Here is a 26,537-nt window from a genome sequence, read left to right on the forward strand (position 1 = left end):
GGGAGTATTTGACATGTATGTTTTTATATCCACACATATCACTTCTGCTTTATGCACATTTGCTCGTTGCATTTATATTGCTGCTTCCTGACGGATTGTTCATTTTGGCAACAGACATCTTGGACAGTTTGCTAACTCAAAAGCCAAAGTACACGTCCATGCGCACAGATACCCTTCCCCAACATGTGTCTCTTATTAATTCTTTTATTGCTGAACAAAAATAGCTTGTACTGGACCTGCTGGAGAAAAACACAGCTGTGCCTGCTCCGACAGTCTGCAAAGGAGGAGATTAACTCGAGAGGTGTGGATCCACAGTGGAGAATGCCCAGCCTGGAGCTCTCCTCAGCTGATCCCCTGTGCTGCAGCGCAGCCTGGAACAACAGCTTCCAGAACTGCTGGGTCGAAGATCCGTCAGGGTAAGACCATGATGTAATCGCTCTCATCGATCTCTGTACAGCAGTGAAATGAAAGACGTGATTGCAATTGGGTCCTTGGAATGAGGGTAACCAGGGATCCCTTGTAAGCTAAGAATAAATGTTTTCCAGGGAACGTGAGGAGGAAGGATGTTGAACTTCTCTGTCCATGAAAGCTGGTCTCAGAGGACACTTTGCAACTATTCACCCCAAACCTGTCAATGGAATCATCTTAGAATCATAGAATAGTTAGGGTTGGAAAGGACCTTAAGATCATCCAGTTCCAACCCCCCTGCCATGGGCAGGGACACCTCACACTAAACCATGCCACCCAAGGCTCTGTCCAACCTGGCCTTGAACACTGCCAGGGATGGAGCATTCACAGCCTCCCTGGGCAACCCATTCCAGTGCCTCACCACCCTCACAGGAAAGAACTTTTCCCTTATATCCAATCTAAACTTCCCCTGTTTAAGTTTGAACCCGTTACCCCTTGTCCTATCACTACAGTCCCTAATGAAGAGTCCCTCCACAGCATCCTTATAGCCCCCCTTCAGATACTGGAAGGCTTAAATAAAACCCCCCAAACAAACCAAACCCGCCCCCAAAACAACAACAAAAAAGGCAGAGCTAAATTTCTCACCATCATAAACTACATCCTTTCCTGAATTGAACCTCTGGCTTCTGTGCGAGGCCTCTAGTTTCTTCACTGGGTAGCGGAGGTTTATTACTAGGCCTTGATTTGGCTTTTCATAATTGTATATGAGATCCTTTAATGTTCTGAAGACCTTCTCTGGTAAACCTTCAGAAGTCTGCAGAGGGAAAATAAAGCTTGTTTGCAAGTGCCCTTTCACATGGAGACACCTAAGTGAAAGGAAAGACAGGTTGTTTCTGGTTTACCAAGGGCTGTTTTGCACATCGATTTGGGGACAGAATGTTGCACTGTCCTTTAAACACTAGGAACACCTATTAATGTAGGGCACTAAGTGTCTAATCCCTCACCATCTTTTTTCTTATTTTATGGAAACAAAGATCAGTTTAAAATACTGTCTCCAGTTTGTGCTGCAGCAACCTACTACAGCAGTGTCAAAGAATGATGGCATTACAGGCTCCTCTCTGGTCTCAGAACACAGGTTCAGGGGCAACATATTTAGTTCTCCCTTAAAATAACGTTGTATTTAAATAACTATTTGGCAAGCAGAAGAACGTCCAAACATTTCACAAAACATCAGCATTGTCAAGCAAAGGAAGCGTGCAAAAGCCGTGGCCAGCTTTCACTCTTAGGCAGGAGTTTATTATCTGTCTGGCTTTGAGACTTGCATTGCAGACTCCTGAGGCCAAACACAAAGGGTGGCACTCCTGAGCGGGGGAACAGTGTTCTCACAAGCTGCTTTTGGATGTGTGGGTTCACAGAGCTGGACTGAACTGCTTCCGCAGCACAGCCCTGCAGTGATCCGTGCAGAGACTTGGCTTAGGAAAAGTGTGGATGTTTGCGGTTATGGCATTTGTCTTCTAAGTAACCATTATGCATGCTGAGGCTTTCCAGGAGGTGGCTAAACATCTGGCTCCCCATAGGAAGTAGTGACTAAACTCCTCCTATGCTTTGTTTGTATGCACAACTTTGCTTCACCAATTAAAACTGTCTTTTATCTTGATCCTCACCTTTAAGGAGTTTCCTCACCTTTGCTGTTCGAGTTCTCTTCCTCGCACCCTGCCCTGCTGGGGAGGGAGCAAGCAGCTGTGTGGGTGCTTAGCTGCTGATCAGCTCAAACCACCATACTCTAGGAAGTTTACAGCTGAATCTGACCCTTTAAAAACCCAACCAATATCCCCTTCACCATCAATACATTATTTCAGTCTATGGTGTTAGTAAGGTGAACCAATCTGACTTAAGAACTTGAAGAACAGAACTCTTCTTTCACATTCTTGGTAAAACCCTGTCAGGAAAATTTGGGTTGAAAACACTGGAAGTGTTTTAGTTATTAATCTGCTGATAGGCATGACAGCAAACTGCAGCAGAGTGGCTACAGTCCAAATAGATCTGTTTGTTGACAAAGCCTATTCTTCATAGGAAATTGTGTCTTTCATACTCAGTCAAAACCACTAATAAGCAAGAAATTACCAGCATATGAGAGCTTGGTGTATCCTTTATGGAGCGAGTTCTTCATTCCACTTAAATGCTGCTTAATTGTTGGCACTCCTCTTGGCTGTCCTACTACAAGCCGAGGAGTCAGCCAGCTTTTTAAGTGTTCTCTCACCATGCCAAGGGAATTGATGGATGCAGCCTGCTCTTACGCATTTGAGTGGCATTTTCTGTGGTCATCCCTTCAGGAGTCTCAGCATCACACAGAATTACAGATAGGTCCCTCTAAATCAAAAAGATCATTGCAATATTCCAAATCCGTATAAGATGCTGGGTGCAATGGCAGCGTTTTCAAATAGCAAAAGCTAATTAGGTACAGGAGCAAGAACCAAAAGTGATAGATTTTTCTTCAATGCTATCAAAAAGAAATGATCAAATCAGAAAGCAGCTGGTCAACAAGTAACAGATCCACTTAGATTGTAAGGGAATTCTACTTCTAAGCTCGTATGCAATCATGAGCATAACATTAAAAAGTCAAGAATTGAATAGAGAAGAAAGCAAACTTGAGAAAACTTGCTAAGGTAAATGTGTTCATGTATACTGATTCTTTAAATCAAGAAAATCTCATTTAGTGCAGTCTTTACAGACAACATAAGAGTTACTCACCTGTATTTTAAAGTATCCTTGCTGTGCCCTGAAGATACGGTAAGTGTAGATGCATTTTTCAAATCTGTGAAAAAACGTTGTTGCATGCATTATGCTTTTTATCAACTCTTAGACCACTGCAACTTGCTTAGTCTGCTACAGCTTATCCTGGCAGCCAGCTTTTGGTTTTGCTTGTATCTGAAAGAAAACTGCAATAGCATAAAGACACAAGAGCTATAACAGAGATCTCCTTAGCTACAAACCCAAAAGTGAGGTGCTCTTCCTCAGGTGAGGAGGGTGCCATGGAATACACACGAGTGAAGCTGCACAATTGTTTTTTCATGTAACCTGCTTTCCTTGTGGGAGCCCTTAGGTAATTGTGGCACTGTAAATTCAAACTGTTAGTTTGCCCGTGCTGCCCCACACAGTAACCCCTTCAGCTGTCTGAGCCTTCGTGTATTCCAGGCGGGATCACATACCAGGCTCCTTCAACCTAGAACATGTTCGATTTGAGCAGAGTATAGCTGGAGATGTATATGGTACTGGACATATACTAAAGAGCATGTATGATATTAGGGACTTGACAGTGGGCTGAGTCTCTGACCTCTGCTGCCAAAATAGATGCTGTGGAGGAAGGAAGGGACACCACATTGTTAACCAAGCTGATACTGGAAATGCCTGCAAACAGCAGGTGGTATTAAAGACATGAGAAGTTTGCAGTAAAACTGAATGAGATAGAAAAGCAAAACTGAAGGGAGCCTAGAGTTTGCAAAATGAGATAACATTTCATATCTTGAAATATAAAGTTACTTTTACCAGAGGCTTTGAGGAACTTATGAACTAAATCTAACAGAGATCTTTATACAGGAGCAATTTTATTCCACAGATATCCCATCCTCTCATCTATCTTCTTAACCTTCCTCTTGTGTGATACCTCCCTAGACTTCATTTTACAGGTTGATAACAAGAAGGCTGTTGAATTCTTGAAGAGATGGTAGCAGAAAATGGCCTCCGGTCACCAGCATCCAGAAAATGGATGCAGAGGTCCTACTTGTAGGAAAATTACTCTTCCTTTGCATTTCCCTGGGTTTTACTTATTTTTAATAACACGCAGGTGTTGGAAGACTCAGGCTACTGATGGCTTTGGATATATTTTGTTAACAGAAGTAAAAAGCTTTATCAACTATGTCAATGGCAGCTATTCAGAAGATGAACTGGAGATCATGACCATGATCAAAAAAGGCAGTGAAGTTGCAAAGAAATATACATCACAAATAAGCAGGGGGAAAAAGTATCTGAAACCAAGTTCTTTTTACTGGTACACACGTTCCTCAGGACTTCAGCTGTAGCTACATGAATTGAGCTGTCGGGTTTTAACACTAAATCCCCACAGAGGCTGGAAGTCACATGCTTTTCCATATCCATGAGAAAAAGAAAGCAACTTGTGTGGCACCAAGCTTAAGCTTTATGTCAGCTTGCATCTACCCACAATGTACTCTATAGATGTGCCCTCTGGTGTAACTGATCGCACACACCTAAGTAGCCTTCACTTTCTCATCTACCCCTACTGCATGAGACCTCAACAGCCATCCTCCCATGTCAGGGACTAATATTGCAAATGTTCCTCTGTGCCAGGATTCCCGTTTGTCCCTTCTGGCATGGGATGCATGCCCTTTCCCTCCAATGCTCCTTGCCCCCTCTGCATCCCCTACATTGTCTGCTTCTACACCATACTGGAAGCCCCCCAAAGGTTCTGTTTGCCCCCAGCTTGTCATTTCTCTTCTTATTCTGTCAATTCATGGACCTCATTTCTTCTGCCCACCAACCCCATAGCGCTCCATTTCCCTCTCACATTTTCCCTTCCCCTTTGATTTGTTTCAAAAGAAATGCATTTCTGGTTCTTGAGAAAACATTTTCTTGTATTTTCAAATTAATTAGATGGGATGTTAACAATTTTTCATGTCATAAACAAACCCTCAAGAAGAGTGTAAAACCTCATAGGGTCAAACAGCAAAACCACTCAGTCTGATTTATTAACTTTTAACACATTAGGAACAGATCGATTATGTATCAATAGTGTAAGAAAAGCTTCTTGAAAGGGAAATCAAAGTGCTATTCCCTGTGGGAAGAGCGAATAACAGCATTTTAATTGTCTTGATTAAAGTTAGGGACTAGAAGTAGGTATTTATTTTCTGTGCCCATCTTGTTCATGGACCTGTCATATGAGTTTGAACAGGGCATTATAACTTTCTGTCTCAGCTTGTGCTCTTACATCAGATAAAATTCCTTTGAAGCATATATTCTCTTAATACTATTAATGTTAGAGAAGGTGAACACTTGTCTTTGGATCTATCTGAAAAGTCATGAAAAAAACAATATTAGAGTACTTACAAAACACAGAGACACAAGACTCCCTTCATGCTTTCACTCTCTCGTACTAAGTAGCTACCATTCTTTCCCTTGCTCATCAGTTCTTCACAGGTTCTTCTTGTTATCTTTCCATGAAAAAATGAGAGCTCCATGATCAAAAGAAAACAAGGTCTCTTGCCTTCCAAAGCAACTCCAGAGAAAGTCAGGAGCCTGGCATTAAAAGAAGCCTTAGTCTAAAAGCAGCTGACTGCAGGCAGCCAGCATTTGAGGTACATACATGAGTTCATCTGTGTTGTTATCACTGACCAGTGAAATCTGTTACTGGCCTGAGCTTACAGATCACGAATGCAGTGAAGGCAGGAAATGGGAAATCGTTTGTGTGCACTGGTCACAGTCCACATGAGAAGGGAAGAGTCTTTTGTCACATTATATCAGCAGATGTTTGAGTTGTCTATCACGTTTCTAACCCGTGTAATAGGTAAATTGACACGTATATTTTTAAGAAGTAGATTTATATTTTTAAGTTAACTTTTAGGTTTAAAGTGGCTCAAAGCCAAAAAGGACAGGATACAGCCACATGTAGAACTGCTGCTCCCTGAGGGAGGAAATGCTGCCCAGCTCCACGGAACATGTTCTCCCAGGCATTTTGTAAATTCCCTGGTGGAAGCCATGGACCAGGGGAGGAGCACACATACCTGGAGAAGCAGGAGGCAAGGACCAGGCTGAGCAGTGTTTGTAAGGGAAAGCAAATTGAAAGAGGACATAAAGATGTGGGGGAAGTAGTGGTTCAGAGGGCAAGAACGGCAGGAGAGAGAGAATCCTCAGAGGAGAAATACGGCCCCTGCAATACAGCCCATCCTTGAGGTCAAAATGGAGCCCAGATAGACAAGTGCTGGCACTGGCAAGAATCTTCCTCATTTCAAAACATGCTATTTGCACATTCACCTCCCAGCTCTCCCACCTAGGGCCACCTCTTTATGAGCTATGAAGCTGTATCATGATGTGTCATGATTTCCCTGCTGCCAAGTTGTGCCCAGAGGCAATGACCCCATCACTTCTGTTCAAGATCTGGCACCACTGCTGCCACGTACTCCATTAGTACTGGTGACATTGTCCCCACGCAGTGCAGTTCCAGGAACCGCCTTACTGATGATCCACACAGAAGACAAGGGGATGCCCAAAAATGACATTGTGATATTTCCTGCTTCTTTTTCACAAATCCTCCCCCATTCCACAACACTCCAAGAACCTTGCGAAGTACTCAACAGTTAGGTTATGGCCAAGCTACAGCACGCTGCTGGCAAAATCTCAGTTCTCCTCCCTTTGTGCAAAGGAAGTAGGATAAAGGATTAGGTGTGATGGTAGGAGTGATGTCTTATGACACTTAGTTCGTCTGTGTGTCATACACCTCACTAAAGCCATACCTTGGACTATGCTACAGGAATAACTCAGGACTGTATAGGGAAGGGAGAAGTTAACTATAGGAACTCTCGTCCTTTTTGTTCACAATTACTAAGTGAATTTGAGAAAAGAAAATGAGTGTTTGTGATCCCCTGATCATCTCAGTCAGGAAGCCATGGAAAGCTCCAGGAAAGCCTTGGCAATCCTCTGTTCATGCAGAGGTTTAAACAGAGGTGACCAAAATAAGCTGTAGAACAGCAGAAGGATTTTAGTAGAGAAACAAAGTGTGAGATACAGTGAGCAGTGGCATCCTGACCACAGGGTGCTAAATACTGACACAACACTAGCAGGCAAGAGCAGCAATATTGTATGTGCAGCTGTGACTTTCATGTTTCTTAGTCTGACAACTTTATACATACGAAAATCTTATATTATTAGCATGTTTAACTGCAAAAGTTAATCACGGATGACAATAAGAGCATTTCCAGATGGCATCTTAGTTCAGGTATAAAGCAAAAAGGTTCACCTTTGTGTCAAAGACATTTAGAGAGCTAGAAAAAAAGGCTCCCCTAAGAGAAAAGCCTAGAAATGGCAACTCCAGGGTGAAGGGAAAGCTGAGGTCTGTACTGCAATGACCACAGGCTGCCAATAAAACAAGTCCCCATCCCCAAGGGGATAGTGAGAGTGGGGGGAAATATTCCTCTCTCACCATGCAAGTGTTCTTAGAGGCATGTGGCAAAGGTTCTTCTTGTTATCAAACACACCTTTATTTTCCTACAGGTTAAAACTGTGGTTTTTGTCTACTCATCTTATGAACAAAAGATTTGCATGAGGTATTGTGATGTGAATGACTCTTCCAGAAGCCCAGCCCTGCAAAGCAGGAGGAGCAGCAGCTGCTCAGCCCCAGTGCTGCCCCACTTCAGGTAGGTTCTCTCTCCTCTGCCTTGAAAGTAAAGCAGATAGGCAACAACTTCAAATTCCTCTTTCAGGAAGGTAATGACTACACGTTCTTCACAGTTTTCCCTAAAGACCTCATTAGGCAGTTGCTGAAACAGAAGACAGTAATTTCAGTAGATCTTGCAGGTCTGAAACTAGAAGTTACTTAAAGGGAGAGAGCAGCAACATTCTGCCCACTGATTGCTCAGTAGAGTGCTTCTCTGATGGCAAAAAATCCTAGAGAGGGAGAAAGTGCCTGAGCAGAAATGGGGGTTGGGGGCTCCTTTCCGCAGCAGTCACCATCCATAGTGTTGACCCCCTTCCTCCTCAGGCAACACCAGGTTTGGTTTTGCCTGGCCTTTTCCTTTCCATGGCAGCTGCAGTGTTGGCACCAGTCCTTAAGTCAGCAGGCTTCTGTTTCATCAGTGCTCTTCACTAACTTGGAACTAGCTCTGGGAAAGAAAGATATGGTGAGGTCTGAGCTGATACTGAGACCCAGGCAAAGGGCATCAAGCACGGGGAAGCAGGGAGCAGGGTCTCTGGTGAAACCATGCCAGTGGCAAGCAAAGCATGAAGAGGGGATTCTGTGTGGGGCAGCAGGAGCAACAACTGGGGGGGACTGGAAGAAACAGAACAAGGAGCGAGACAAAATAGATGGAGAATCAAGAAAGAAGCTGTAAATATGGTCTGGTCTGTCACTAAACCACAAACATGAATTTGGTGGCCAGGCACAGGAACTCCACGTTGTGTCTTGCATGCATACATATATTTACATATATATGCTTTGCTCTGGCACTATGGGCTAGTTCAGGGCAAAAACGCAAGGCTCTGGCAAAGACAAAACAGGACTTGCAGATTGCAGCCTGGCATACCTGTGTAAATACCTGGAAGGCTCTGGGAGATGTCCCTTTCAACCACCACAAACCTGTGCCATGCGCTTCACCATGACTTGTACCACTCAGTATCAAATCTTCACCATGTATGCTGGGATCACATAACTGTATCTCTGTGGGCCAGTTTTAGCTGTAAACTCTGAGCAAGCATTTCCTAACAAGTATTTCTGGCTTAACAAATTTAGCGAGTATTTTTGGCTTTCAGGAACCTGTGTACCCAGCCTGTGTCTCAGGAGTGGTCAGAAATAGGAGGTGGTGGTATTAACTGCAATGAAATCTGTGTATATTTCAGTTTATAGGCCAGGGAGATGGAGAGAGGCAGCAACACTGGATTTCCTCACCACTGTTCACTGATAGAGACTTCTAGACTGCCTGATGTTAAGGGAGGCTCTTGTTTGAATAGAAAAGAACTAGCAGGGTTGCTGCCTACATGACAGCTAGGAGCAGAGTCTTTCTCGGTGAATTATCCCATGCAGGGATACTGCATGACGTAATAACATTTGTGCATCTGGAATAGAGATAGGGCTTCTAGTCAGTGCAAAGGAGCCCTTTCCTGCAAGCTGCTGTAAACCTGCCTGGTGAAAACCACAGCAGGCGAGCGTGGTCTTGTTTCTCACCTACAGCTCGTTCTCATGTTGGCTACGTTTGTAGCAGTGACAGAGTTTGAACCCCCTCAGATTCATGCTGTGGATGGTTTGTGACAATAGGGGCTTTTCACTGCGGAGGCAAAAAAAGACCAAGAACTGCTCCAGGTTCCGTTCACCTTCTGATAAGAGGCCTGGGAAGGCAGAATGGCAGTGATGCCCTGAGACAGTGGGGCTTGAGATGTTGAGCCAGTCACACCAGGCTGAGCCTCTGGGAATTACCAGGTATATCCTAGCTACACTAATCCAAACTGTTGCTGTTGTGAATCTTATCTTAAAATCATTTTACTCTGCTCCAAAGTAGGATCAGGTTGGTTTTTTTCCTCCTCATCCACTGCAGGAGGTCACAGTTCCTAGGATAGCCTCCTGCCTCAAACAGAATGAAACCTTTTCATTAGAAGAGCAGATTAGTTACTCTTGCTGTTACAGAAACAAGACCTGCAACGTTCTGGTAGCAGGGCCAAGCCCTGGTTGGCCATGTATCTGCCATACTGCTACCTTTACGCAGTTTCAGTTTTGCCTCCTGTTAAGGGCCTTAGTGGGGCCTTTTCATTGCGACACCTCATAATAGCATGCACATTTGGAGCTCTGGTTCTATAACCTGTCCTTGCTGCAGCTCTAGCACAGCAAAGCTCTCGAGCGTGCCCTTTGGAGGAAGACCTGGGTTGCTTGACAGTACTGAGGGTTAAGTGTTCAGTGAATAACTGAGGAGGGTGTGGGAGATCAGGGTTCGACTGAAAGCTGTCATCAAAAGCAGCTAAAAGCAAAGCCGGTGTGCATGAAAACTATAGTGCATAAAATAGGAAGCTGAAGGGTCGTTTGTGTTCTGACCACGTAACAAGATAGACAAGATAAGAAAACAAGAAGCAACCCAAATACTAGCTAAGTCTCCTTCCTGAAAATTCGAGTTCTCATTGAGCTGTGCCACTAGGCAGTTACAATACTTTGGCTTACTATACAAATGGAACCAACAGAGGGTTTTGCACAAGTACAGTTACAGTAACAAAAGAGGCTTAATTGTGAAAGAATCGCAACTGTAGCATAATATCTACACCCGCTTGTACTTTTGCAGCGTATTGTACCTGGGTGCAAAGGGGGTTTGATACTTGTTGATGGCAAGATTTACTTTAGACTAAAAGAAAAAGCATTATGTAAATGCAGGAAGAAACTTTGTGTGTCTATTACTCACTGATTACTGCTAGAGCTGTCGGCGCAGTGCCAGAACAATTCCCCAAGGCTCCAGAGCTCTGCTGTTAGCTTTCTAATCAAATGTAAACCTAAGAGGAAAAGAATGATTTGTAACCCTCTCAACATAGTGTCTGCTTTTATAAATACAGGTAAATTGAAAACGATCCTTCCAAATGTAAACTCCTCTGTGCTAAAAAACAGGATTAAAAATTCATAGAAGCAAACAATTACAAAAGGTTATAAAATACATGAGTATGTGTAATAGTGGGGTTTGGTCTTGAAATTGCCTAGGATTTGCCTAAAAAAATTGACTTGCAAGATAAAGTCCCAAAATAACATTTTCCTTCTCACCGGCAGCCCTGTTGTCAGGGATGTCTGATCTGTATTTGATCACTCCTTGGGCTTATAGGAGTTCCAATTTTGTATTTAAATTAATACACTTCTTGGGGAAAAAAATGATAGAAAACCTGAAAACTGAACAAAAAAATGGTTCCCTTGCTTTCAGAAGTGTTTTCAGCGTTTTTAAACTGAAGAAACTGGTGGCATAAAGTGGCCCCTCAAAGAGACCTTGGCGCCTCCTGAAAGACTTTGATCAGCCAGGGGGAAGAGATGCTTGAGGGGTGTGGAATCCCACTGGCATTGGACATTTTAGCTACTGTGCAGATGCAGAGGAACAATTCAGGCTGACTGGAAGCACATTCCAGGTGCTAGATGCCACCGAAATCCCACTGTAGGCCTCAGTGAAACACCAGTTCCACCAGGAAAATGATTTACTTGAAGTTCATTCAATCCATCCTAAATGGCATAGATCTTTGGGAGCAGAACACTTCAACATTCTTGTAACAGGCCTACACTACTGTGATAACACTGTCTTCAAGACATAGAAAGCACATTTGTTTCCACAGAAACAGCTCCCTACCCCTGTTTAACAGTCACGATGCACGTAAACCATAATACACCCTGATAATTCAGCTCCTGTGACAGCACTGGTCTCAAATACCACATAATTAATGAAATGCAGTAAGAAGTCAGTTCACAATATCCCCAAAATTCTGCCTTTCTATTAAGAAATGTGCAAATAAAGCTGTGAGAGATGACAAACCCCACTTACCCTTAATCACATCTATATATTTCTGCTGCGTGCTACATCAAATGTAACTCCCCTCTAAAACTGTCTTTGGTAGTTTTTGTCTTACTATTTGACAAGACTCTGACTAGGGTGTCCATGTGAGAATGCCCACCTCTTCTATTGAGCCTAAGAGCATCATGTTGGCAGCTTACTATTAACCTGTGAAGGCACCCCCTTGTCTCAGTGAGAAACATTCCCCCTAACCCCTAGCTGGTCTTCTACTAGTTTTCATTATTTTGCAAAGAATTAGACTGAGATTTAAGAAACCAGATTAGAATGTAGCTCTTGAGCCAAAATTAGCTCTTCTAGATCACCAGGTTAGTTAGCCAGCCTCTGCTCTCTTGACATAAATTAGTAGACGCCAACATTTATCAAGGGCTTTAGGTTTTTACAGCAGACTTGGATTTGAACTGCTGAGCCAGGCAGGAACTCTTTCCATCACTTGATTAAGAGGGGAAGAAGAAAGGACCTGAACTATGGCAGCACAGCTGTACCTGACTAACTCTTGCTGATGGAGTTCTCAGTTCTGTTTCATTTTGACTCCCTTTGGCAGAAAAAGCTTCCCACTGCTAGTGTTGCTACTATCAAATTCATATTCAAACCCAAATGCTCCATCTCACAGCATGAAAGCTGTGTGAAATGATTCTCTGACTCGGTGTCTCCGAAAATAACTCCACCACACTGGTTAAATTAATCATTAAGAACAAAGCTAGAATGAAAATTAGCAGTATGAAAACTTGAGTTTTTCTTTGGAAATTAGGGAGTTTATCAGCAAAGCTCACTTAACTCCTGTAGAGGAGAGAAGGATAAGAAAATGCGATCACATAAAGACTGTTATAATCTATGTATATAGATGTGCTCCATTAAAAAGTAGCAAAATAAATCTTACCATGCAAGTTTCCCAGTGTCTCAGCTCTTTGCTCTTCAACCTGACATGCTGGTAGTATGCTTGGCAAGCCCTTCCTGGTGTGTTTTGTTGAGTCTGCCCTACTCGCAGCTCACTGCCTCACTTCTGTGATGTAGAGAAGACATCTGTTTGGGTATGAATTCACAAGGACCTTGGTTCTCACCTATGAGGAAAAAAAGTGTAAGACACCACTGAAAATAGATGCAAAATCCCCCAAATGCTCACTAACTGGAGTAAGGACCAAGCAAAAGGAAATGCACTGCAGAAACTCTCCAGTTACAAACTGCAAGAGCCCCAAGAGCAGCCCTGACGTGGTGTGGCTGGCACAGCTGTCAGGGGCCCTGGGTGCCCCCAGGGGAGAGCAGCCAGCACCACGGGGCTGTTTTCAGTCGAGGCCCATCAGGACACACTGGTCCCAGCAGGACCTGCCTGGTCCGAGCCTGTCCCCATCGCCATGGAGCAACTCTTGAACAGCATTGTAAAACCATACGAGTGGAACATCTGGATTTACACCCAAACCAGGTTTTACCCAATTTGAGTATTATTCGTCTCAAACTGAAAAGTGATTTTTAACAGACCTATCAGCAAACTATCAGGTAGATCTGGTTTCCTGTGCTCTCCCCAAGAGAGCCCAATTCGACTCCTCTGCTCCACAGCCCTTGCTCTTTACTACATGCTGGGCATTTTGTTGCAGCGTGGAGTTATTTCTTGACTACTGAAGAATACAGAAGGTCTCTCATGCTGATTTGCCACATTGAAGTGCTCTGTCAAACTGAAAGGAGCTCGGTAGTTTTCCTCAAAAACTTCCATAAAATAACACCTTGCTCAGCTTCTTACAGGCAAATATTCAGTGCTTACGTTTCATATTGGGCAAACAGCAGGTAGACTTTGGCTTTAGAAAGGTACTCAACCGCTAAACTTTAGGCCCCCAAAACACAGGAGAGATTCCTTTCATAAGAAAGGGAAAGATACGGGAAAGAAACCGTATCTCTGGATAATGTTATGGAATTTGGCCACTTATTTGTTTTTGAACTGTGACTAAATTATGCATAAAAACTAAGAAGGAACCAACAAGGTAACTGGCATAAAACAACAAAACAAAGAGATCTCCTGCCTATGTTAGTGCATTATAATTAAGCAATGCACATCCCTCTACATATCTATCGAAAGGCAGAGAGTGTTTTTTACTGCCATTCTAAGGCTTGCCCTATGAAGGCATACGAAGGGACATGATCCGTACTTGAGATTGAGCTCAAGATACTTCCTCAGGGCTCCCTTGCATAAATTCTTTTGACTGGGTCATGCTGTCATTTTGTTTCCCCTTTTTCCATTTCACTCAGCTGAGTTAAATGAGAAAAAAGGAAGGCTCTTTCTTATCATCATGGGAAAGAGTCGAGTTATTGGGTACATGGCACTCAGTGTCTGGTGGTGACTGATAACCCCAACTGCACTGCATCCCTTTTGCTTGGACTTTATTCCTTGGATTGAGGACTGCAGCAGGATGCTAAGGCCAGCCCTGCAATTTCAGTATGTCCCATTTTCATGGAACAATTCTATTCTTGTATAAAGTGAAAAGAAACCCCAAACAGATTCTTACCTGTGAAAGAACAGGAACAAGCCAGCAAAGCAGGGTTTTGCACACCCAGCTCAGCACGGTTCCTCCAGAGCCATCACTGTGACGGTGCAGGAGGAGCAGGGCTGCCATTGGGCTTGCACAGCAACTGCATGAACAAAAAAGCAGTGGTATGCTCTTTATCACAGATTTCCTTTGGCTCCACGATCCTGGAATGCTCCCAACACAGACATTCGCTCAGCCATTTCAGGAAGGGTAGAGACTTACTCTGCGTGGTGATCACCTGGCAAACCCAGGGATGCAGATATGCACAATTGCTCTTCCTGGAGAAGGGTGATCCTGGGCTGGCTGTGGCAGTCGTCAAGCTCCTCTCACTGTCCTGCCTTCATTTCCAGAAGGGAAAGAACCCTTTCATGAGACAAAACCAACAGAGTGAGAGCAGGATATGATAGCTAAACACCTTCACATGCTCATGCCCGGAGCAACAAAACCGCATGGTCTCCCTTTGCCAGGAGAAGAGCAACTTCTTCAGGAAGATGTAGAGACTTACTTTTGGGAGACATGAGGGTCCAGATATGCCCAGTGTTGCCTGCCAGTGGTTTTCCTTCAACCCACTTCGTCATTGTTATCATGCAGTTACCCCATCTCCATTTATACTGTTGAAAAGGGAAGAAAAAATAGCTGTTAAACTTGCATGGTATGAAAAGACGACACATGTATTCAAGCATCTAGTGTAAAGTACCAAATTGGGAGGGATGGGGACAATCGTCATCTCAACTTTAAGGTAGCTTTACAGATACTGAGAAGAGCTGGATGTTGGATTGCTAGTACAGTGGAATTGCTGGGCTTCCCTATGTAATCTATAATTCCTCCCAGGGCTCCAAACCTTCCTTCCCCTTCTTCAAAGCACGGAGAATATGAAGTGTAAGCACAAATAACAGCACCTCTGTGGTCCCGAGTGCTCTTTTGAGGATTGAATGTTTCTATCTTCTCCACAGAGACATAACCAAACTGATTTTGGATGCCTGATGGAATTACACAAACTATGGCCATGGATGACCTACCTATGACCATGTTGCCTAGCTCCTGGTGCTGGCTCTTCACCCTGAGGCCACTGGAATTCCAAGCTTTCTGACAGCCACAGGTGATTGTTCATAGGGGCAGATCTCTGCACACATTACAGGTCTCAGAGAAATTCCGACTAGCCATTAATGAAACCTCTTGGATTTAACTGAAACCCCCCAAACCAACCCCAAACCACATTCCTTCTCTCCATTGCTCATCCCAGATTGTTAACCTTGGTCCTTCTGGTATAGGGTTTTTGGGCAAGCATTTGTTCCGCACAGATTACTTAGAGGAGCAGAAGCAACACTCCCCAGACACTCGCTTCACTGTGCCTGCAGCATTCCCTTCCTTGTAATAGCCGTGAAGCTGCCTGCTTGGAAAGAGCGCGTTAGCCAGCACTGAGCAGACAGGCTTCCCAACACAACTCCTGCTACGAAGGCTGGAAATGCAAAGGGCTTCCTACCTGATTCCTACCCCCCTCCCTGCTAAAGACAGCAAGGGAGAGGATATGCCACCTGCATTGGCTTGGAAGTTCACCAGGATTACCTTGCATGCCTTCTGGTGTGTAACATCACAGCTGCAGTTCAGGTTGCAAGTCCTTCAGGGATAGGATTCGACTGTCAGGTTAGTTTTGTTTAAGCCTGCTTGCACCAGTCCCCAGCCTACTTTGCTTTCTCATATTCAGGTTTCAGGGGGAAAAAGAAAAAATCAGGTTTTAAAAAACCCCATAAAAGCAAATGATAGGCCCGTGTTCAAAACTGTATCATAATAACCACAAAGCAAGGCATTGTTTCAGTGAAAAGCAGTGTTCTCAAGGAGTAATGTGTGAAACGTTAAGTATGACAACAAAGACTTCTCTGTTCTCCAGGACCTGAAAGCTGTTCAAATCCGTATGTGGTCTGTAGATGGCACTGTGACTCTGTATAACAGTGAATCTAAAGCGAGCAACCTTAACGAAGTGTTTGCGTTGCCAATTGGATAAGAATTCACAGCTGCCAAGTGACTAGTTTCCAGTTCTTCATATATCAGATGTGTAATAATAGCTGTATTTATGGTGCTTATTTACTTCTTGGGTCACAACACAAGCTTGTCCTTTGCAAGATACCCTCTTCAGTTGTTCCACAGTTAATACTGAAATCCAGCCAGCTGGGTACAGTTATATGTTCTTTCCTAAGTAAAGTGAATTAGCTCCTTAGGGTCTACCATTCAGTCCCTGTACTCTCAGGATGTAATATGTATAGCCAGGTTGTTATGTCAGATTAGAATCAGTGTGAATAGATCAGTGTTGTGATCAACCACTGTTTCATTCCTAGCCATCATTGTGCTAAAGGCACGGAGAGCTATATTATCCAGTGCCTTAAGTCAGTAGAGGTAATATTTCTTCTGCTTCCAGAGCAGAAGTGAACATCTTTTAAGTGTTAAAATGTAAATCAACTTTCCAATCTACATTACTAATCAGAACCGATAATTGCAGAAACACTAATGTAGGTGGTGGGTGATGCAGAAACAAGGCAAGTTCAAGATCACAGGGATCTGTATTATCAGAGAGATTGGGATTTAGGCACCTCCTGATTTATATTGATAAAAGCCTCTAACATTTCCTTAATGGAAAGCAGCATGATAGCTGTCATGATGAAAGATCAGGCTTAGCATCCTGGATAATTATTCTGTGTGTTTGGGCTGCGGTTGGATATCAGCTCTAAGAACATTAAAGAATTAAGATGAGAGAACAGAGTTTTCTACAAAGAAGCTTAAATCTGTTCCGACCCGCAGAGATAACCAGTGCATTATATAACCATCTTTCATTTTTAATGGATACTTTTAAACAGGGGTATGTCTCTTCATTATGTGAGCACACTGTGCTTCAACAGGAGCTACAGACAAATGTCATAATGAAGACAACAGTAGGAATAAAGTCATCACATAAAAATGACAAAGTTCTCTGTGGTCACATACCAAGCCTAAACTGTTGCGCCACTCACTCACTGTGCTCCTGCACGGCTATGCGTCTTTGCTTACTTCAAGTCAAATGTCTCCAATTTGCACAAGGATGATTTCAGTGCTATGAAACCAAGGAGAAGCCTAAGAAAAGCCCATGGTGCCACACCTGAGCCAGTCAGTTCAGTGTCTGTCAGCCAAAGCAGGGATGCAGGTTGTGTTCAGACTTGGTGATAGTGATTTCTTAGCACAGCTGGCAAGCAAGACAGTAAGAGGACCAGGAGAAATAAATGATCCCAACTGAATTCCATTCAGTCCTAGACAAATCTCTCCATGTAGCTAGGTTTTTTTCACAATACCCAAGAGGGACCAGAGACCTTTATGGTATAAGGATAATCCGTACAAATATGATAAATAAATACTGCCAACTCATAATTTGATGTTTCAGATTGCAGTGGGAAAAAAAGAGATACACCAACTCTATGCTATAATGAGGGCATTTCTGAAGGGATTAAGGGATGAGAAGCTTTAAACTACATAAGTAGCAGTAACATTTTAAAAAAGCAAGGTCCCTCGACCTTAGCATTTAGCCTTGTTTTGCTGGAAATTCATTGAGCCAGGGTCCAGATACGTGCTATGATTTTCCTCCATCTGGTTAAACAAAATCTGTTTGAACTTATTAAGCAATTGGTTGGAACTAGATGATCTTAAGGTCCTTTCCAACCCTAACTATTCTATGATTCTGCTGAGAAAAATGTTCTCCAGTTAAAGCAAGGAGGACTGATGTGTTCTTCAGTTAAGTAGATGATAGAACAAAAACTCAGCATCAACAGACACCTCACAGTTACGCTGTAACTTCCCTCTGTAAGTAAGTGAAGGAATAACAAACAAAGACTGGGAGGTGTATAACGGGAACTCACATCAGAGAACAGCTACGCCGTGGTTTTGAGCTTGCAGTGGCCACGGTCAGCTGTTTTTTCAGGATCCTCAGGACTAATTCTTTCCTGTAAGGGTGGTGAGGCACTGGAATGGGTTGCCCAGGGAAGCTGTGATTGCTCCATCCCTGGCAGTGTTCAAGGCCAGGTTGGATGAAGCCTTGGGTGAGATGGTTTAGTGGGAGGTATCCCTGCCCATGGCAGGGGGGTTGGAACTGTGTGATCTTAAGGTCCTTTCCAACCCTAACTGTTCTATGATTCTATGAATTCTTCAGCAGCTGGTTTAGCTATGGTCCTCCTTGCTAGCTGACATTTTCTGGTGAGCATTCTCCTAAGCAGAGCTTCCCCTGGTTGTACCACCTGTACTAACCAGGATGCTGCCATCTTCAATGAAGCATAAGAAACTGTTGCTTGCCTGCACACTGAGGGCCGGTGTGTAACAGCCTGCAGAAGCAGCGAGCAGCCACTTTGTTCTTGTGCCGGTGATGTGTGGGTTTTGGCAGATATCGCAGGGCTGAGGTATCTTGTGGCTCTGCTCCCAGAGCACCTGCCCCACCGCACACCCCAGGCACAGAGAGGAGGAAATTGTTGAATACTTTCTTTGGGAAGCTCCTCTGGTATCTATCCGATATTACAAATCATGCCTCTTTGTGCCTGACTGCCCTGGAAAAGTTAAGTTAGGTTTCTACATGCAAAACGAGACTGGGGGACATTACAGAGAGCAGCCCTTGTGCACCAGTTGAGAGCATTTGGATAGGGGCACAGTGATCCCTCCTAACTGGCAGTGGAGGACTGTTAACATTTGACTCAGCCATCTAACCAAGCACTCCCATGCCTCTGAACACGGGGCCGGAATGTTTTCCTCCCTTTTCTGATAGTTCAGATTGAAGTTACTGAGACTTGTTACAGCTAAACATGCTATAAATGAAAGCAATTGATTATTTTCTTTTTCCCTGAAGGAAAAACCCGCATTTGATTCTGTTTTGTCAGGACACCCTTCCCAGGCCTAGGCTTTGCTGGAGCTGTGTGAAACCTTTTGAATTGAAGGAATCATTACAAGTTCTCAGCATTTTAACTTGGAACTTTTCCGGGCTTTTACTTGAATTGAACTCTGGTTTGCTTTGCTTAGGATGTGGTGGGGTTGGTTGAGTGCAGGTATTCCCAGAAAAGCAACAGCTTCTCTGGGTGTCCAGCCTATTTACCATGCCCCAAGAGCCTCAGCTATTGTTCTTGGTTCTTTTCCTGTCCAAATGTCTCCTTGTTTATCCATAAGAGATACTGTGCTAGTACAAAATTACAGACTTACTGGATTGAGTGGTATTGAATCACTAAAGTCTTTTGCTACGCCTCCTTCAGCAGCTGCTTCAGCTTCCGTGATGTTACTCTCCTGCTTCTGATGTGTTTTGTGCTTCATTTTACAGCAATCCTTTTGTCTCTTTTGCAGGTGTTCACAGATGAAACAAGGCTCACCTTTGCTTGTTTACTTTCTTAATATAGATCTTAGAGTTATTCATTTTCAAAAAATGAAACACCCAAGCCATTAGCACAGTGATGTTTCTCACAGGACAGCATAAAACGGGATCAGAATGCGTTTGTGCAAGTCCAGCTTCTCGAAACTAGAGCTCTAGTACCACTTGAAATTGCTGTGATAATGTCTTTTCTATCAGCTGATTGCTGTTATCTTAGAGCTGTCTGGCATTTTGTTGCTTAAATGTCACTTTTTAGTCTTGCTGTACAGCAAGCATGGCTGCGTTTGATGTCAGCTCCTTCACACTCTGGTATTACATGTGTGAACCTCAGTCTGCCGAAGGCCACATCCAGATTACATGTGGCTGGATGTTGCTCTTGCTTCCTGCACTGGGTATGTGTACTCCTGGTGGGTGACAAGAGTCCTGCCTGCTTCCCATCGCAGGCCTAACACTAGCAGATACAGTAATCAGATCACAAGTGTAATCCCCAGGTGGGATATAGGAATAATCCTTTCACCTGTAAGAGGGACTAGACTACAGGTCATGTTGCCATGGCAGAGATTTAATTCACTGTACTTACAGGGGACCTCAGTAATCAATTTCCCAAATCAGAAGCAGGCCCTTGGATTAGATGACAACTCTCTCATGGAGTGAGCAGAGCTTGTAAGAAGCCCTTCTTGCAGTTCTGTTGTACTGTGGCTCAGATCTTACCTTGCCTTTCTAGAAAGTGAAAAAAGGGAAAACAGAGAAATGATAACCTCCATTGCACAGGCGGCTGTATGCACTCATTCCTGCCAGCTAGCTTGCCTCTCATTTGTACATCTAACTGCAAGGCATACGCTGCGGCATCTAACCACTAAACCCCCAAAAGAGAAACTCTGTTCCATCCCAGACAGACAGACAGACACAACAGCAACACCTATACCACTTCCCTGCTTGGGCAGGCTTGAAACCTCTGCAGGCTGTTTCAGCCTTGGGGGTTCAATGGGAACCAGGGCAAGTGTGGGAGGAGAGCTGGGCTCTCAGCCCAGCCCAGCCCAAGCACCAAGCTTGCACCCCCATCCCCTGGAGGTTTGGCTGACCTATCATTTGCATGTAAGATTTGCCTTTGTTTTCAAAGCTCAGCTCAGAGCAACTCTTTTGCACCCTCGGACCAAAGCACAAAGATGTTGTGAAACACAGCTAACACCCACTTCCAAATAACCCCTTTGAAAGGGCTTTTATTACTCCCTGGCCTTTACTTCAAGACTTCTGAGATCTGATTTGCCTGATCAAACACTATTCCCTGCTCCTAAAGAGGGAACAGTCAGAAAGAGTTTCTGACTGAGAACTTAAGTAGTTAGTTGTGTATTTATAGCCTGGGAGGAACCCTCTTAACTGAGCTGTGGTTATATGTAGGTAGTTGCTTTGGTGGTTTCTGAAGAGTAAAGCAGTGCTTTCCAGTGCAAATGAGTGTTTCTCTCTTACACAGTCTGCTCCTGTTACTTGCAGTAAACAGGATCTTGACAGGTGAGAATTGCTCTGGATCTAATCCAGTAGACTGCTTTACCTTTAACTATGCAAATACTCCTGCTGAGTTCAATATGTGCATGTAAGACAAAAACATGCTTTGCTGAATCATGACCAGAATGCACAAAACCTGCAGGATCACATCACACAGTGCTTATTTCCATTGTCCTCACTACTCATACTGATATTTATGGGAACGTCACTTTTAAGGCTATTACAGGCTGCAAAGTACAACAATTTAGTCTAAGAAAACAAGCGATCTGAAATGTCAAACTGTATATTCCGTGTTTGCCTATTAGGGAACACACACACAGAACAGGAAGCCCAGACAGAATATTGGTTTTACATTCAGCTGGATACTGTTCTTTCTTCTTCTGGTACTCACAACTTTAAAACTGCAAAAAAATGCCATAGTGGGTAGGAACCTGCCCAGCCTCCTTTAGACTCTTCCACTTCAGACTTTTCCAGTACAGTAGTGACAGAAATGGTCAGTGACCCAAAGAGAAAAGGATGTTAAGATTCTATGAAAGACATAGGGCGAAAGACAAGACCTTCACCAGGCTCACACATCACCTCCTCTGCAGCTGGAATAAGCGCATTCCCCACAAACAGCCTATCTCTGAATCTGTGAGACTGACTCAATCCCCATAGCTACAGTCCAGGATGGGCTTTAATCTGTAGTACTTTTCATGGCTCAGCTTGGAAGGCAAAAAGCATGATTACAACTACCTCAGTGATGTGTTTTCACTTGTGCAACTATTTGCAGAGCCATTTCTATTAGCATAAGCCCTGCTTGTGGTCTTCTGTGTGTCTCGGTGGAAGCCAGGATATAGTTTCCTATTCAGCTGTAGGGTAACAGCAGCCTTCAGAGATTCTGCTGTTAGTCTAGTAAATAGGAGAGATTTGTTTGGCGCGGGCTGTCCCCCCATTTTCTGATACCTTTACCATCCCTTACATGCTGTGAGGGCCTTTGCTGCTTGTACACTGCCTTTTCCTTCTCAATTCCAGGTTTTTGCAGGAGTGCAGAAGAGAAATCATCAGTTGGGGCAGGTAGGAAAAGACTGAGCAAGATTTTAGGCAGGAAAGAGAGGAAGTGCAAGTAGAGGAGGGATAAATGGGACTTTTCATCGATGCAGCTCTTGCAGAGCCTTAAACCCCCCCCACAGCCCAGCCTACTCTGTCTTTAGAATTTACTTCCAGCTAGAAGTAGCTTGACTGAATCATGCATTTAACAAGGATGTCTGGCTCCACTCAAATTGGGCTGCCACAGAGACAGGCTCCTGTCCTGAGTGAGGTGGCCATCATGAGTCCTAAGTGGAATAGCACTTATACTGGAGAAGAGGCTTTAGAGGCCTTCCAGTCTCTCAGCAAGACAAACTGGGGAAAGATGCCCTTAGCAAAGGGAACGCTTCACATTTCCATCCGCCAGTACCTTACATCCCCTGTTCTTCCCTTTACCCTTCTTCCCCAGTTAAAGATGATCTAGGGATTTTGGCAAGAGAGAACAAACTGGTAAATGAGCTTAACTTACCATGGGAACACTCAAGCCTTTTTTTCTGCTCACTTACTGAAACATGATTGGGGTTTCAGTGAATTCATTTATCTTGCTTTTGCAATGACTTGGCACCTCAGCTGCCAATTTTCTCTTTCATATTTTCCTGGGCATGGGAACAGTTTGCTAGTGAGAAAGAAAAGCCAAAGCTACTTGGTGAAGCAGCCTGAAGTATCTTGGGATTGGTGGGAAGAGACAGGAATTAAGATGTAATGAAGCAGCGAGATGCAACAGGGTACGTGCTGCTTGGTTCCAGGCATGCTTGCTTTCAGCCAAGAACTGCATGCTAGCCAGCCAGGAAATTAACTTTTTAAAACCCTGCTGCTTCTAGGAGATAATCAACAAGATGATACCTCGAAGCATTCATACCAGTTAATACTTCATAGCAGTTCTCACTTCCTCACTAACTAAACAAATTGTACTCTGTGGAAAAGAGGATTTCATACCACCTACTTTAGACAGTTTTCCTCTCTGAATGAAGTAAATAGGTGGGTATTTATTTCCTTTCAATACTTTATACTGATGGAATCACCCAGCACAGGCTGTAGCACGTGAAAGACCTTGAGCACTGACCACTGAAGTTTGCTTCCAATAGGCTTACCAAGATGGAAGTATTCATGGTTATTTAGGAGCTGCTTAAATGGAATCAGTAGCATTTCCTTCTGGTGTCCTACACTAATGTTAGCCCAAGCAACAGTCAACTAAACAGACAGAGGCTAGAGGAATCACATGTTTAATATCTCAGAAGCTAACAGTACTGATAGCAGAGCAGCTGGCCATTTGCTCTGATGGATAGGGTGAATGTCAGGTTTGCTTAACTGTAATAGAAGTCATGGGAATGACTGCTGCCAGGACACACTTACTACATCAGATCCTCAGGGGGCTGCGGTAGAGGAACACACTCTGTATCACATTCATCTTTAGACACAGGAATTACTTTCAGTTGATCCCCCGCAGTCCTCAAAACATCCTCTCATATCTCACTGACTTTATTAAGATCTGGAAATTCTGCTGTATTTCCTGAAAAACCTAAAATTCAACCTTCGGATGCAGAAATGCTTCTCTTGAGGTCTGAGGTACAGCAGGGTTGAACTTAGGCTCCGAAAGCATTTGTTAGTGGTGGAGTGTGCAGAAAACTATTCTGCATTTCAGTTTCTATCTATAAAACAGAGATGCTGGCTCTTCTCTGTAGCATAAGAATATTACATCTGTATATGCACTTTGACACCTGGATGCTGCAGTGAAAGAGACCAAACACAGTCCTTGGTGTATATAAAACCATAGGACTTGCTGCATGCATGGACTGCAACCTGTCCTTTTTACCCAGTCTCAATAGCAGCTCCACGCCTGGTTCTGAACCATCTCAGTCACTTTCAGATTTCAGACACAGGCCCCGTTTCTAGTCATGAAGTCATATTTTCATAGCACTTTATATGAAAGTACTATAAACAAAGCAGGAAACATGCAAGGCTTCCCCTGAGCAGCTTGCCTATCTGCTGTAGGCAGGCAATGCTCAAAGCTCATACCAGCTTGCCCCTTTTTCTCCTTGCTGTGGTGAAACATGGGACGTATTAGTCTTCAACTGAATATGAATTCGCTTGCTCCTACCTCCCCTTCCAAGTGCTTTACTACTTAATGTGCATACAAAATGACAGCAAATTGATCTCACCTGAATTGGAAATGTCTGCATTAGCCTTGCGTTGTTAAAAATCCAAGGTTTCGGTAACACCTTTTATGACCTCAAATGTAGTCTGAGACTCTGCATTTCAGTCTGCAGGGAGCCTTCACCTTTTTCCTTCTATACCGCTAGGAGTCTGTGCTTCATTTCCAGATCTGAGGGGAAAAGACATTAAAGTTTCTATTTATAATATGAAATACTGGCATTTCTTTATAAAAACAACTGCAATATTGATACCTTTTATGTTCTGAGGATGAGGGGCATTTAAACTTCTGAAACTCTTGATGGGCGCCTGCATTTGTCCTGATTTTATGCAAGAAGCTCATGTTCTGTTTGGTTTTGTGGAAGAAATGTGAAGCCTGGTAACCCTTCCATAGTTTTACATGCCATAACAAGCCTTCTTGTTGCCTTTAGAGTTCACTTAATTACGATCAGCTAAGCTTTCGGTCTGCCTGCCTCTGAAGCAGAGCACACTCTCAGCTAAAACTGAATGTGCCTCCTTCAGGCCGCTGCTTGTGGCTGGTAGTCCTGCTGAGTGAACCTCCAGCTAGCTCAGAAAACAATAATGGGTTTCAAGAACTTTTATCCTTTCCATAGACATTTTGCAGTGTTGAACAGGTTCCCACCTGCCATGCACTGCTCTTTCGTTCACAAGAGCATCGTTAGGCCACGTAGGACTTATGCAGTGCAATAGAGGAAGCCAAACACCAGAAATAACCAAAGCAAATGGTTTACGAGTTACCAGTGGGATGCAGATTCTTTCTCATCCCCTAGGAAAAGAAATAGTGGCTTTCTTTTCCCTCTCCTTTTCTTGCAGGCTGTTTGCAAGAGAAAACCCACAGTTTTATGGGTCACAGGCAATGTTTATCAGCTCTTGGAACATCAAATATTGGCTGTCTTCAGACACAGCACTTCAGCAATTAAAAACTTCAATCAGCAGTTCAAAAGGCAGTGTGGCATCACAAGCAACTTCTACTGTGTGACTGCATACTGTATCCTAGCTGCTGTGACAGGCCATACCTTTTCTGGGAAGCCACTTGAGAGCTGGGGTGAATGAAGGCATTTTACCCCGTCTGAATTTTTGCCCCAGATGTCTTCAAACTTTCCTCTCTGTTTTGGTTTTCGGTGATGTGTTTTCGTTGTTGTTGATATGGTTTGGTTTGGTTGTGTTTCTTCTAATAGCTAGAATAGAACACATTCCATTTTAAACCGTGAGAGTCCAGGAGCTGGGTGGGATTCTTGGGCTAAATCTGAACCCCTATACTTTGAGCCATTCTGGCAGCAAGGCAATTCCTATGAACTTCAAGTACTCACCAAGTATATTGTTTCTACAGCATTGATTCAGTCCTATTATAACAGCTAGAATAATAGTTACAAAATACTTAACAGATTTCACGTGTGTGAGCTTTTAATTTATGCTGAGTGCTTGACTCCATTGCAGCAGCTCTCAGGAAAAGGAATGGAAGCAGAACCTTCTGTACCACTCCTCCTCACTCATCCACAAAGTCATTTGCAGACGTCTATAACGGAGCACAGAAACCAAACCCAATTAATTGAAAAAATAATTGAAAAGCCATTAAAGTGGTTTGCAGAACCTTATAAATAAAAAGGAATGGAAAGAAATGGAAGCATGGCATTTGTAATTAATTTATGCAGTAAAAGTTTACATTTGATATTCCATACAGCTTTTAGATTAATTATGATGCCAACTATTTGGAGAAATGTACTGATTAGAAAGGGAAGAAGCAATAAATCTTGTTTTCCTCATAGGAAATATACCCATCTTGTTTGCAAACACAACAAGATTCTGTTTGCATTGAATTTTCTCCTTATTTGAAAGGGGTAAAGGGGTGCAAAAAACCCAAAAGGTCTTAAAAAAGAACCCCATCTAAGGTCTTAACTCACCTTTAAATGTGGGACCTCATTGAGAAATTTGTGAAACACCTGGTTTTATCTATATAGACAGGGAATAAGGAAGTAGGAGATCTTCAGTCACATCTGCCTTTTCAAAGTTCAGATGTGTTACGAATTAATCTGTGTTAAGAGAGGTGTGATTTACACGTATAGGTTAGCTGTTGGGATTAGATGCCTTAAAAGCCTTTTAGAGTTTGCATCTGAAAGGAACATTTTATGGCCTCAGCAGGCTTCCCTATATTAGGGAGCGACTAACCCTATTCCACTGGAGAAGGGAGGACAGGAACAATTCTAGGAT

General features: G+C 43.4%; 1 protein-coding gene and 1 long non-coding RNA gene across 4 annotated transcripts; both read right to left on the reverse strand.

Moving 5' to 3' along the window:
• Nucleotides 1-39: 39 nt before the first annotated feature.
• Nucleotides 40-5,968, reverse strand: SH2D1B (SH2 domain containing 1B). Of its 2 annotated transcripts, XM_062623943.1 has the most exons (5): nucleotides 5,786-5,968; nucleotides 5,530-5,686; nucleotides 3,160-3,223; nucleotides 1,054-1,222; nucleotides 40-449 (listed from the first exon to the last, which is right to left on the reverse strand). In XM_062623943.1, the coding sequence occupies exons 1-5, from the start codon at nucleotides 5,793-5,795 to the stop codon at nucleotides 412-414; spliced, it is 438 nt and encodes a 145-aa protein (XP_062479927.1). In that variant the 5' UTR covers nucleotides 5,796-5,968; the 3' UTR covers nucleotides 40-411. The 2 variants fall into 2 exon arrangements, with proteins under 2 accessions (XP_062479927.1, XP_062479928.1); XM_062623944.1 differs by lacking the exon at nucleotides 5,786-5,968 and having other exon boundaries at nucleotides 45-449; nucleotides 5,530-5,773.
• A 1,804-nt stretch (nucleotides 5,969-7,772) lies between these two features.
• On the reverse strand, nucleotides 7,773-26,119 carry LOC134166363 (uncharacterized). 2 transcript variants are annotated; one of them, XR_009965844.1, is made up of 6 exons: nucleotides 25,640-26,119; nucleotides 25,346-25,507; nucleotides 24,317-24,480; nucleotides 12,589-12,769; nucleotides 10,572-10,659; nucleotides 7,773-7,852 (listed from the first exon to the last, which is right to left on the reverse strand). It is a non-coding gene; the product is annotated as an uncharacterized LOC134166363 (long non-coding RNA). The 2 variants fall into 2 exon arrangements; XR_009965843.1 differs by lacking the exon at nucleotides 7,773-7,852 and adding an exon at nucleotides 7,896-8,297.
• Nucleotides 26,120-26,537: the final 418 nt, after the last annotated feature.

This window comes from Pezoporus occidentalis, unplaced genomic scaffold (genome assembly GCF_034315485.1).
Source record: "Pezoporus occidentalis ecotype Australia unplaced genomic scaffold, CSIRO_AGI_Poc_V1 ctg26, whole genome shotgun sequence".
Lineage (NCBI taxonomy): Eukaryota > Metazoa > Chordata > Aves > Psittaciformes > Psittacidae > Pezoporus > Pezoporus occidentalis.

Excerpts from the sequence above, each read along its gene's own strand:
- SH2D1B (XM_062623943.1), bottom strand. Across the intron at positions 3,224-5,529 it reads GTCTTGTGTCTCTGTGTTTT|ATTTGAAAAATGCATCTACA; the intron begins GTAAGTACTCTA and ends GTTTTTTCACAG. Across the intron at positions 450-1,053 it reads AAAGGATGTAGTTTATGATG|AGATCGATGAGAGCGATTAC; the intron begins GTGAGAAATTTA and ends ACTGCTGTACAG.